At 43.3% G+C, this 13,561-nt stretch overlaps 1 protein-coding gene across 1 annotated transcript in view; it reads left to right on the top strand.

Annotated features, from left to right (window-relative positions):
* MGARP (mitochondria localized glutamic acid rich protein) overlaps positions 1-13,561 on the top strand; it is a 358,811-nt gene that overhangs the window by 183,231 nt on the left and 162,019 nt on the right. Inside the window, exon 4 of the mRNA XM_086962171.1 lies at positions 12,234-12,470. Within this exon, the coding sequence (XP_086818297.1) occupies positions 12,234-12,470 (237 nt within the window). The remainder of the gene's footprint in view (positions 1-12,233; positions 12,471-13,561) is intronic.

Below are 13,561 nucleotides of genomic sequence, written 5' to 3'. Positions count from 1 at the left end.
CAGCGCAGCGGGCATTCGGGGGCCCGCTCTCTCTTGGATCACGTCCTTTCTCACAGGACGCTCACAAGCTGTTCACCTCCCTGGTTTTTCTGGCCCCCCCCCTTCCGGTGTCCTGTGGGGTTCCCCAAGGTTCCTCCCTTTCCCCTCTTCTTTTTAATCTTTACATTCGTCCTCTTATTGTTTCTCTTCTCGATCTGGGGGTCTCTGTGTATAACTATGCAGATGACCTCCAGCTCGTTTTCGATCTCTCCTCTTCCTCTCATTCTCTATCTTTCTTTCGTTCTACTCTGGTTTTCATCTCGGGGTGGATGGGCGCCAATCACCTCAAGCTCAATCCAGACAAGACTGAGCTTGTCTTGACCGGCGGCTCGTCCAGCCCTTGGTCCTCTGCTTTTTGGCCCCCTATCTTTGGTCCCCCTCCCACCCCTGTTCCCTCTGTCAAAACGCTGGGTATTAAGGTCAGCCATGACCTATCAATGCATGGCCAGGTCAGCTCTGTTGTGTCCTCTTGTTTTCTTTCCCTCCGTCTCATTCGGAAAATTTCCCGTTTCTTTTCCCTTGATTCTCTTAAAATTATTATTTCGGCCCTCATCACTTCCCGCCTTGATTATGGAAACAGCTTGTTCGTGGGTATTCCTGCCTACGAAACCCGTCGCCTTCAAGCAATCCAAAATCAGGCTGCTCGACTCATCTTTCACCTTCCCAAAACTCACCATATCACCCCTGTTCTCAAATCCCTTCACTGGCTCCCCGTTTTGCAACGCTCTTTGTTTAAACTAGGTTGCCTAGTCTTCCGGGCTGTTGATCGCTCTGCCCCGGCATTCATCACTTCCTTGATTTCCTCTCACACCCCTGTTCGCACCCTCCGCTCTTCTTCTCTGGCCCTCCTCACTGTTCCCCGTTTCCGCAAATCCCGCACTGGTGGCACTAGATTCTCCGTTCTTGCCCCCCGTTTCTGGAATTCCCTCCCTCTCTCTCTGCGTTCTATCCCCATCTTTTCACACTTCCGTAAAGCGCTCAAAACATTCTTGTTTGCCCAGGCCTACCCCGCTTAACTTCCTCGGCCCTGTTTGTTCTGTCCAGTAGAGCTCAGCGCCAGGAAGCCGCTTGGCCACCGTGCGCTCTATAAATATCTTATTCATTCATTCATTCATTCATTCATTCATCTTTATGAAACCCTGAGTGCATGTATAGCCATAGAAACCTTATAAAAGCTAATGATGAAGATTCCATTTCCAAGCCCTCTATCTCTCTGTAGTTCATCCTGATGTTCATTTTTAATGATTTAATGACATCAGGTTTTCAGAAATAGTTGATGCCTCCTCCACAAAACCAATTGGGAACTTAAATGGGATAATGAACAATCCATGTATTTCTCTGGTATTGACGTTAAGCCTATCAAAGTAATGGAAAACCTTGAAAAACACCTGAAAGCCAATGGCTTTAAGGGGCTACATGCAAAGTCTACTCGCTTTCTAGTTATTCTAGTTGTAAATATTTTGAAGAATTGATGACATGATTTCTTTCAGAGACCTGGAACGTTCTATAGCCAGGCTGAAGATGTCTTAAGTCTTCTTTTATCAGGCAGCACATGGTACTTTTCAGTCTATTGATGGAGAGCTAGTTTTGGGAACTTCTGTGCCTTTGAACTGCAATCTGCAGCTGACCAGAGGATGCATGTCTGTATTCTGAAGCAAAGGGCATTACGATCAATGCTATAGACTTTTTTTTATCCTCCTCACACTTCAAGACAACTAATCTTCATATGGGCTGACCATATCACAAAAAAGTCTGCCTCAAAAAACCAAGAGAACATGATTGCGTTGCGGTAAGGAAATTATAAGCCAGGAGCATAGAAACGCAGGCTAAGCTCCTGGTGCCAATAATAGCATGCCACTGTTATTGGAATATTGCTTTCTTTTTGCATATTTCTTCTTGCCTCTGTGAGGGAGGAAGTGAGTGAACAATGGTTATTTTAGGGTGCATTTACTTTGGTCGCCCTCTTATCTTAAGCTTCAATAAAAAAATGGATCTTTCAATAAACTTGGATATCTCATTTACGGAGATCATCCTAGCATGACTGATGCCACTGCATATGTTCACACCTATACGGGCCTCATGGATGACTTGACTGCATTGAGCTGCTTCCTTCTCAGAGGCTCTCGAAGCATCTGGAAATAACAGTACACTCTTTCATTAGTATACACTTTACTGAGCTGCAAACCACCCTCCTCTTCTGTGAAGTATAAATGCTTTCCTTTGAACAAACAAGCCATGCCCATTGAGGTTCAGTATGTTAGTCAAAATTCACTATTATCTATTTTATGATGTCATTTTCCATTGTGGCTGGCAATCTCGCAATTTGCAGTTTAGCTCCTTTTATTGAGTTGCTCATCCTCTGTTCGCCCCCTCTGAAAATGATTGGAAGATGTATAATTTTAACTGAGGAAGGGTAACCTGCTAAATCTTGGGTGATCGTTAACTCCCCCATATTTCTCTGATCCTGTGCTCTGGGTTCTACAGCTGCCAGGCTCCTCTTTAAAGGCTGGACGCCACCTTTGGTTTCAGATTTTCATGAAGGCTTATGGGGGATCAGGCAGGGGTTTGTCGCTCTTAGAGTGCCCTCCTTTTTGATCATTATTAACAGGATCTAGTGTTTACCTACATCTGAAAGGGTTCTGTGCGCTCTCTCATAAGGAATTTCCATGTACAGTCATAAGCACTTGAATAGTCCCGCCCATTTGCAGGGACCACAGTGCATTTCTTTTAGATATATCGTCTTAAGTGGATATTATTCGCCTTTATTTAGGAAGGCCTGAAAAGAGTCTTGAGAGAGACCATAATGCTGCCTAAATATATAGGCTACACTGGCCGCATCTTCATCTTAAAGTGAAAAAAGGTTGCCAGTACACTATATTTTGTGCAATTTTGCAGTGTTTTTTCAGAGGAGAATACCCTTCACAAAACTTCTTTTTTCGTGTTGGATATGAGAGGACAGAATAGTCCCATATGCCGCCATTGTAGGTTTTGAAAATAGAAGCTGTGCCTTTAAGAACCTAGAGACCACCAGTATCCCATCATGCACAGCTAGTGGCAGTTACTTCAGTTTGTTTTTCCAGCTCCTGCTAGCAGGACCCTGGAGCATTGAGCTCAACCGATTTGGGTTTATTTGTTCAGAATTTACTTCAGAATTTTCCAAATAACTACTTCACTCAATGTCTTTGGCCTTTTCCCTACCTTTTTTCTTTTGGGGACTTGTACAGTTTTCACTTCAAAATGCCAAGTGTCCTGACTGTGAGGATCAGTCTTGGCTTCCTTTCTACCACAGAGTGTGTATACTCTTCCTGAAAGTCATGTTCCTGACTCTTGTAAGATCTGTAAGACTTTCTCCAAGCGCACACTGCGTGACAGAACATTCGCCTCCAAGGAGCAGCGGAGCGGTAAAAACAGCAGACACAATCTTCAGGTGGGACTTCAGGGCGAGGAGAGGGTCAGTTCACGACCAGAGCTCTGTCTTCACCCTCTGGAGGGCTCTCCAGCAGAATAAAAATTATGACACAAAGGCCGAAAAGCAATGCCAGTCCCTGTCTAGGACGATTGTATTGTATTGTATATTGGATTTACATAGCGCCTATCACCCAGGGGTCTCTAAGCGCTTGCCTTGGGAACCCGTCCTGGCTTTTCCCTGTGAGATAGCCCCTACAGGGCATCCCCAAGGTGAAAGCCAGGCATCCCGCCGCGGGGGGCCGTTGTGGAGATTAAGCAAGCTTAATGCCCAGAGTTGCAGAGTAGGTCAGGCACCGAAGCGAGAATTATCGAGTCCGTGGACATTTGAGCTCAAGACCCTGCCGCGTCAGGAATTGAACCCTGGTCCTGGGTCTGACCTCTGCTTCAGGGTCTGCCTGCTCTAACCAGTGAGCCACACTGCTCCACGATGACATCAAGAGGAGGTACAGCGCTGACCTGATCGCTGTCGACCCAGTGCTTGGGGTCGAAAAAACATTGGCGCTTCATGTCGAGAGGATGTCTAATACGATGCAGAGGAAGCCTACTACAGACAGTGACACCTCGCAGGTCGCTGTGGAGGTCCTTATCAGCTTCCATTCACTGGCACCACAGTCTATTGAGAAGCACTCCCGCCGTCAGTTGATGCCAAGACATCGATGCCGAAATAACGTAGAGATGAGACCCACCGTTGAGGCGGTATCTATGTTGATGAGGATGGAAAGATCTATGCATTGGATTTGGATTATTCCTGGACCTAATCTCCGTCTTGGGATGTCCGCTTTCCAACGCTTCCTCTTAAGCATCCTTCCTCTCTTCTACCAGATGCGGAACCAAGACCTCCAACATCACCTCCACCTCTTCTGCTACCACCTCCACCACCAAGGTCTAGGTCTCATACTCCACATCGGTCTCACAGATGAAGACTCTCCTCTACTCCCTCAAGACGCTCCCATTGTCGGTGCTTTGAAGGTAGGTCTCATTCAAGACATACTAGGGATATCTCTGCCTCAAGCACAGGAAAATACACACCGACTCCCCTCCCACACACATTTCACCAGTGGATGACATCACAACCTTTAAAGAGGTTCTGGTGCGGGATGCTTCTAAGTTAAAAATCCCAGTGTCTGTTTCAACGCTGACGACTTCTGTAATATTTGAGACCCTACAGCACAAAGAAGCTTCATGCCCATTGTTGCCTCTTTTTCCGGATCTCCTGGAGCCTGCTTTTGAGCTTTTTCTGACACCTTCAATTAGGTAGGCTCCATCAAAGCTGCAAAAAAAATACTGTCCTCCAGAGTAGGACCCTGCTTTCATGTGCACAGACCTGGCTCTGGATTCCGTTAATATGATGGCGGCGAAGAAGCAACATGCCAATGCTCCAGTCTCGACAGTGCTTCTGGACAAAGAGAGCAGAAAAATTGACTCCGTAGTGAGGAAGGTTTGCAACACAACAGCGACTACCATGAAAGCAGCTAGTGCCAGAGCCTTGTTATGACAATATGATAGGGCAGTGTGGGAATCGCTCCAACAGTTTGTGGACTACCTCCCTAGAGACAAACGAGAGGACTTTAATTAAATCTTGTCATAAGGTCTTATGTTCTCTAATCAAGTCAAAAGCACTGCAACAGACACATCTCTTCTTGCTGCACACGACTATTGACATGGCATGGCTCTTTGGCGGCACTCATGGCTGCGCCTGACGTCGCTTAAACCTGAATCCCAACAGCGCATCCTGAATCTCCCATTCTCTGGGAATAATCTTTCTGGCACTCTCACCAATGAAGAAATGGCCAGACTGAAGGCAGAAATGGAGATGCTGAAAACTGTTGGCATAGAAAGACTTACGGAGCAGCGTAAATCTTAGACCCTTTCAACGTCTCTTTCCCACACAGTTCAAACCCCTTGGTGGTATCAGGGTCAGCAGTCAGGTACACAACCACAGTACCTACGATCCTATCAGCCTGATCAGAAGAGACCGGCCTCACAAATAGAGACTGGCCAGAGGAAGATCAGAACTACAACCTGCACAAGGAGGAAAACTACCAGCAGGGTCGAAACCCTGATTCCTTTCTCCGTCCTCTTCTGTTACCCGCACCAATAGAGGGACTCGTTCAACATTACATGGCAGAGTGGCAAAGAATCACGCAAGACAATTGGGTGCTGAATATTGTTCACAATGGATATTCTCAGTTTCATCAGTCCTCCACCGTTGATACCGCCAAAACAATCCAGGTTCTAACTGCACCAATTGCAGTCGGAGGCCTACAGAAACAGGCAGTGGAACCTGTACCTCATCATAGGAAATGGCGGATAATAAACTGGTCTGTATTTTTGCGATCTTGTCAGTCATTCGGATGTGAAGACAAGCTGATGCCAGACCAGAACCCCCGTGTTACGAAAAGCCACATAAAAGTGAAGACAAACCGACTGGCAAGATCGCAAAAATACAGACCAGTTTATTATCCGATATTTATCAGAGTTAGAAACAACCAGACGGGTGGTTTTGACTTCAGATAAGAAATAAGAATGTTGCGATAAAAGAACAAGCCCCCTGCAACTAAATCAAGGCATTGTAAAAGGTCGACACACCGCAGTAAAATTAGGAAAAATCCTCAGTTATTTCCCCTGAAGAATAAAAAAATCTCATCCAGCACGCAAATATCCACTAACTACAATGACTTATAAAAGAAGTTTATAAGTATAAATGAAACATTGCCATCAGAAATAATAGTTTTGGGGAATACTTGAATCACCATCAGATACTACGGATATGTTTGTAACTTGCGAATGACGGTCACCTGACGAAGGCCACAGGCCGAAACGCGCGTAGTTCCATGCCACCGCATTGCCTTCTTTTAACTTTTCACCGACCAAATATATCGTATAGCACTTTTAATTTTTCCCTTTTTTTTTGTATTGTCATGTAAATATATGTAATGTATGTATTTGAATGTATTTTCTGTGAATATATAACTTTTATGGAAAATAGATGAAAATAATGAATAATATAAAAAAAGAAGAGAAAAAACTATCAAAATGATTTCCAAATTTTGATATATCATTATGTCTCTGCCAATAATCATTTAAGGTCGCACAATACTATGAATATTTGTGTTATAAGGGCGGTACAGGTATATTTTGTTTGCTATACATTTTCTTTACCTAAACTGGGCCTTCATGTCAACCATACAAAGTCAACCTCGATCCTAGTAAAGTTCCTACAATACTTGGGGGGCCTCCATCTATACTCTCAAGGCAAGTGTGTGTCTTTCGGAGGAGAGATGTCTATCAATCCTACGGAAGGCTCTGGCTCTCGTGGGAATCTCTCAGCCAAACATCAGGATTATCTCCTCACTCCTGGGCTTGATGGCCTCCTGCATATTCCTTACACTGAATGCAGGTCTCCACATGAGGCCACTACAGGAATGCCTAGAAGACCAATGAAACCAGCGAACAGGAGATTGGGAAGGCAGGATTTGATGGTCTTAGCTTGCCCTGTGGTCCATCAAGTGGTGGTGCTATCCAACGAATCTCCTACAAAGGATCCCATTCCACAAGGAGATACCTGTTCAGGCTATAGTCAAGAGTGCCTGCTCCAAGTATGGGGAGCCCATACAGGCCACCTTCAAATTCAAGGCAAATGGTCGCAGAGAGAATAAAAGTACCATATCCGTCTACTAGACTACGAGCAGTTCATCTGGCTCAGAAAGCCTTTCAGCCATCACTCCGCCCCAACACCTTTATTGTTCAGACGGACAATACAACATCAATGAACTACCTCAACAAGCAGGAAGGCTCGAGGTCCGGACCCTTGTCTCTGGAAGCCTAGGCGATGTGGAAGTGGGTTCTGGCCAGAAATCTCACTATTACAACAGCTCTGCTACCAGGTGTTCAGAATGCTCAGGTCAATTCACTCAGCAGGCTACTCCAGGAAAAGCATGAGTGGGTTTTAAACGACGACCTGGTCCACGATATCTTCGGAAGATGGGGTACTTGTTCGCCACCGCCGACAATGCCAAAGATTCGCATCGAGGTACTACCAACCGGGAACCCTGGGAAATGCCCTATGGATCAAGTGGTGTGGCAGATTTCTCCAAGCCTTTCCACCAGTTCCCCTAATCCCGGCTGTCCTCATCAAGTGTGGCAGCCACGGGCAAAGATGATACTCCTAGCATTGGAGTGGCCACATCAGTGGTGGTTCACAGGCCACCTTCATCGGTCTGTCCGTCCACATCTCAGGCTATTATGCAAAACAGGTCTCCTGACAAAGTTTGAAGGCCAGATGGTGTACCCCAACCTCTCCTCCTTGAATTTGGCAGCATGGCTCCTTACCTAGTACAGTATGGACACTTGAACTTCCCTCAACGCTGCATGTAGATCTTCAGGGAAGCAAAGTGGCCTTCCACACTGCCCCGTCATTGAAGAATGAGAATCCTTCCTCTTGCCAGGAAGAGGTCATTCTTCCTTATTTGCTTCATTTGGCAAACTCTGGATTTCAATATTTTTCCATTAAGGTTCACCTGGCGACCTTTACTGCCTACAAGAAATGTCCTTCACAAACTTCCTTTCTCAGAATTCATGTCCTCCGAGATTTCCTGGTGGGTTTGAATAAGGTTTTTCCTCCCATTAGATGTCCTTCTCCTCCTTGGGAGCTTAATGCGGTCCTCTTTCGCCTTATGCAGGAACCTTTTGAACCCATACATAAGGTGTCTCTCTTCAGCATTTTCCTTGTGGCTTTAACATCTTCCTGGAGGGTTAGTGAAATCCAGGCACTTTGGATGCATTCAACACTGTGTATGGCTCTGGACAGCAAAGTATTCCTGAGAACTCCTCCGAAATTCCTCCCTAAGGAGGTTTCGGATTTCCATGTTAACCAGACAATCTCTTTTCCTACCTTTTTCCAACACCCATCTACTCCAACTGAGAAATCCCTTCATTCACTGGATTTTAGACGGGTTCTTCAATTCTATTTGGATAGAACTAAAGATCTACGGAGATCTGACCAATTATTTGTAAATTATGGCTCCTTCCGTAGAGGTCTAGCGACTTATAAGCAGGCCACCTCCTGATGGATTGTTTCATGAATCCTAAAAGCTTTCAAGTCTATAGCTGCTTAGCCTAGAGCGTATTCTACCAGAGGAGAGGCAGGTACTGCAGCTATGTTCCCCAACATACCCCTTCCAGGGATAAGCAAAGCAGCAACCTGGAAATCCTTTCATACATTCACTAAATACTACCGCCAGGACTCGGATGCCAAGGCTGATGCTCAAGTAGGGCAAGCTTCCCTTAGGAACCTTTTTGCTTAAATCTGTCTATCTTTATCCTCTGTCTCCTCCACCGCGTTTCTTCAGGATGGGCTTGCTAACATATTCAAGTGCTTATGACTATATATGGTAATCCCCTACAAAAGAAGGAACAGACAGTTTCTTACATGTCTCTTCTAGGGGTATTTCCATGATAAGTCATAAGCAACTCTCCTGCCTCCCCTGTAAAATAGACATACCGATCCGAAATGAGACATACATTCTCTTCAAAAAGAACTGAAGTAATTGCCACTAGCTGTGCATGATGGTATACTGGTGGTATGGTGGGTTTTTAAAGGCTTAGCTTCTATTTTTAGGACCTACAGTGACAGGCTATTCTGCCCTCTCTCATTTGTATCATGAAAAAAGGAGTTTTGCGAAGGGGATTTTCCTGTGTGTTAAACACTACAATATTGCACAAAATACTGTGTACTGGCATCCTTTTCTCACTTCAAGATGAAGATGCGGCCAGTGTAGCCTATGTATTTAGGCTGCATTATTGTCTCTCTCTTTCTCAAGTGTCTTTACAGGCCTTCTTGATGAAAGTCGAATAATATCCACTTAAGATATATCTAAAAGAAGGACTCTGCCGTCCCCACACGTGGGCGGGACTATTCAAGTGCCTAGGACTTATCATGGAAATAGCCCTATGGGAGAGTTGGAGTTATAGGTAAGAAACTGTTCCTTCCTCTGCTGCCCACCGGATTTAGAGCTGAGTTTCTGCGCTCACCGCTACAGCTGATTTCACCTCCAATAGAGTTCATGCTGCATTTCCGTTCATTACTGTCCCTTTGGAATTTTGCTGATCCTCAGGAGACTTTGGGTTGGGGTGCCGGGGTGAGAAAGGAAACACTGTTAGTGTTTCACCAGGGTCTTTCTTCGTTTGCTCAGTAACTCCTCCCCTCAGTGTGATGCACCTATAGGCTTTGGTAAACGTGCAGTTACAGATGGCGATATTTTGGATCATGGGCTGTACTCTGCTCAGCTCTCACCTTTTATAATTTTTAGACACTAAGAGAAAGTTACAATATATTTGTAATGCTGGGTTGTTGGAGAGAGCCTAAAGACTTCTTTAATACAAAGTGACATAACTAATTTTATGTTATGTTAGTCACTTATGTAGCTGCATTGGTTACTTTCTTTTTAATGTCTTCAGAAATGATCAGCCTGTAAACTAAAACTTGATGTTGATTATATAAAGCAAATCTTTGGTTGGAACAAAGATCTACACAGTATGCATGGTGTTAAAGCAACCCTATTCTGAACAGCGGACTGGAAGAAATGGTTAACCTCTTTACATTATGATAGTACTTACGAGAAAGCAGTATGCCTAAATATATCGAAATTATTTATTAAGCTGTAGTTGCAGCAGCATTAGAATCTTAATGGCATGCGATTCTTGACAATTTTTGTCCCCTTCATATGCAGTCCCATTTTACCTGAACTTTGGACTCTGGATCCAACTCCTTGTTACTCGTTCCTCCCATTAATTTAATCATATTGTCCGGTTTTATGTTCCAATTCCAGAGGGAGGAGCGCATGATAACAAGCATGCATTGCAGTTTTGCAAACATTATTATCAATAAAGATGTACGTTGTTACCTTCCTAAATTCTGTTCAGAAAAGGTATGCTGCTAAGTGTTCTTTCATTTGATTTGTGGCGTGCATACAAGACTGTCTGTCTGTGTTTGTATTGTTATTGCCCTCCTTTTATTTTTATTATGGTCTTCATTGAAACTGGTTTAAATACCTTTTTGAATGAATCGCCTTTATATGATTTTGAAACTTAAGAATAGAGTAATTTTCTAATTCTTACTCTGCTTTTTACACTTTCCAGAGTAAAATGTCTTTGCAAAGTTGGAGGGAAAAGACCAGGAAGGCCAGTCCTTCTCCACTGTTTGCCTTGCAGTCTAACTGGGAATGTTTTGTTTCACCTCCTGCAATAAAGATTTGTTTATCTTAAATCTTTGTATAGTAAAATACCACTTGTCTTTTTGACGGGCGCCACTTGTTTGCAGAGCGTTTTGCAAATTAACCTGTGCTGGGTGCCAATATCGGGTTAAAAACGGTTTGAGTCATATTGAATGATTAACGGGTAAATATGATTGTCCAATAAAATGTTCTGAATGTATTTGGTGGTGTCTGTTTTTGTCTAGCTGGGTTAGCAGGATTGGGCTAAAAGACTTCGGTTTTCCTTAATATTGGCAGGGTTGTTTTAGACCCCTTTGCTTCGTAGTATGTTAATTTGTATATTTTTCTCTCTAAACGTATGGGCAGCAACTGTCAAGCATAGAAGTGGGTTCTAATGGGCTTTAAAGCTTTATTCTGTGCATGTTTACTTTGTTGCTGGCCTCATTTGTTTTGTTCTGGAAATCAACTAACATAAAAAGTGTGATTTAATGACGTATTGCATGCGCCTTTCGTAGATTTTCCTGCCCCTATACTCACTTATCACTGCAGTTGTGTGTTATCTTATCCTGAATGTCTATAAAACTTAACCTTTCTACATTTTGGTTCTCGAATAGCATGTCTTAATGTAAGTAGTTCAGAGTCAGTTAATACAACCTAGCGTGAGGGTGAAGGGGCTTTCAAGTGCAAGGAAAAATGAGGAGTACAAAGGGCAATCCTGTCTTGGTCAGACATCATCTAACGTATTTAATACGTTTCTTGCTTATAAGTAACTTCAGTATGTACAGTTTAGATAGTGATTTTTGTTATTTACTAGTTCTAATATTCTTCTTGCGCACAGTGTAACATTTTCAACTAATTTGGGTTCTAGTATGAATTAACTAGAAAGCAAATGTACATCAATGTTCCAAAAGTGAATCGGATTTAATCACGAGCCTCAATGAAAACAAGGCATGCTGTTATACTTTACTGTTTTTCCTATAGTAAATGTATGCTTGTAATCTGTGTGGTAATCGCTTGCTTTGAACTAGATATCTCACTAATAACGGAAGTCATTTTGAAGTAAACCACATTCCTTACATTGACCAGAATTTTGCTTTGGGTGCAAGTCCTCCGTTGATTCGTATGCACAGCAAATTATGTTCTTGAGTTAACCGTTAATGCAGGCTAAGGCTGTGCCGATTATGGTTTTCGCTGCCTCATCTAAAGAGCACAGCAAATCATTCTTGTGCTGCTGTTTATTCACACTTCGATATCACTACTGACACCTATTGAAATATAACCTGTGTACTCTAAATGATAATCTTTGAGGGCACAGTAAAGTGAGGGGCGATGCAGAATCCACCATTAGTCCCTCATGGCCGTCATCTATCTAATTAAATATGTGGTATGCTTCAGAGCGGCAGTCTAATCGCGTGGAAAATATGGTCTAAGGACAATGGGTTAATGCTGTTTGGTGTTTGCTCTGCAAGACTTGCTTCATGCTTTTTTTATGTTAAATAAATTCTATAAAAGGTGAGGAGGATGCTGCGTTCTTGGAAATTCCTGAGGTGAGTGAAGAGATCGAAGAAGTTGCTACAGTTGAAGCTGTAGCAATAGTAACCGAAGAAGTTCAATCGAAGGACGAAAGCTACAAAGAGGCAAACTACACCGACGAAGCTAAAGCTCCAGTGGAAGGCATACCTCTTACTGCAGACGAAGCAGTGGCACCGCGGGAAGAAAACGCCACCTTGGAGGAGGTCCATGAACAAGGTTAATCTATTACATAGCTTAGAATTGAAATCCGAAAAACAATCTGTGGTCGCCGTTTTCTCATCTTTTTATGGAACCATTTCCTGAATTAGAGGCATTGTACTTATTTTGCCAATATATTACACCTATAGGGAAAGCATAATGAACTTCCAATATTAACTTAACAGTGTTGGCTACTGCAAAATGACTAATTGCGAAGCTCTGCCTAGGAACTGTAACACATTGTTACAGTAAAAAGATAAACCTGTTTGTGCTGTAGTGTGTGAGGAATTTTAGTATGTACCATTGGCAATTTACTCTGTAGATGTATATTCCGGCTGTATTCAGGACTTAAGTGAAGCCTGCTGTGTTTTAGGAGTTGGAATATAAAAAAAACACTGAGTAAGACAGTTTCTTGAATAAACTGTTGAAGAAACACAACTATCAAGTACTGTATAGGTCTGGTAGGCTACCAGCGCAGTGGAGCGCATATTTAGTTTAGGTCTCGCCTAGGCAGCGCTTGCGCTGTTCTTCAAGAGTAGTATTCCGAATATGAGCATAAAGCTCCACCCACTTTCCACCGATCTTTTTGATTGGCCGTTCCTTTGTAAATGGTGGGTATTCATTGGTCAATATGCTTAGAAGTCCCTCCTTAGTACCGCCTTATCTCTTCTTGTAACCTCCCATGAGGACACCCCTGTTACATGTGTTGTTACTCCCTAGGTTTTAATTACAGCCTCCAAGCATTATTTTCTTAAAGGGCTTCAGGCAGGACACATGCTTGGTCCTAAGCAAGGCTGGCAGTGGTTACTTTACTCACTAGCACATCTTACATTTATATGAGACCTTCTATATATTTCCCTTTATTAGCTCCACAAAGACTACAACCTAATCCGGAAGTAATATAATTATTATTTTCACATTTCAAAGCTACTAATTGTACATATGGACATAGCTATCTGAATGACTTGTGGTACTCTCTCGCATACAATGCATTATGGGTAGGGTGGATTTACCATATCTTTGGCAGTGTGCAGTACCATATGTGACATCTTTTGGCCACATATGGTACTGCACTCTGTAACATGGCTAGGTAAAAAAATTGGGATTTA

The sequence above is a fragment of the Lissotriton vulgaris genome, chromosome 3_1, assembly GCF_964263255.1.
Source record: "Lissotriton vulgaris chromosome 3_1, aLisVul1.2, whole genome shotgun sequence".
NCBI lineage: Eukaryota > Metazoa > Chordata > Amphibia > Caudata > Salamandridae > Lissotriton > Lissotriton vulgaris.
The sequence above is the reverse complement of the archived record's forward strand: the minus strand, read 5'-3'. Positions and strand labels throughout refer to the sequence as shown.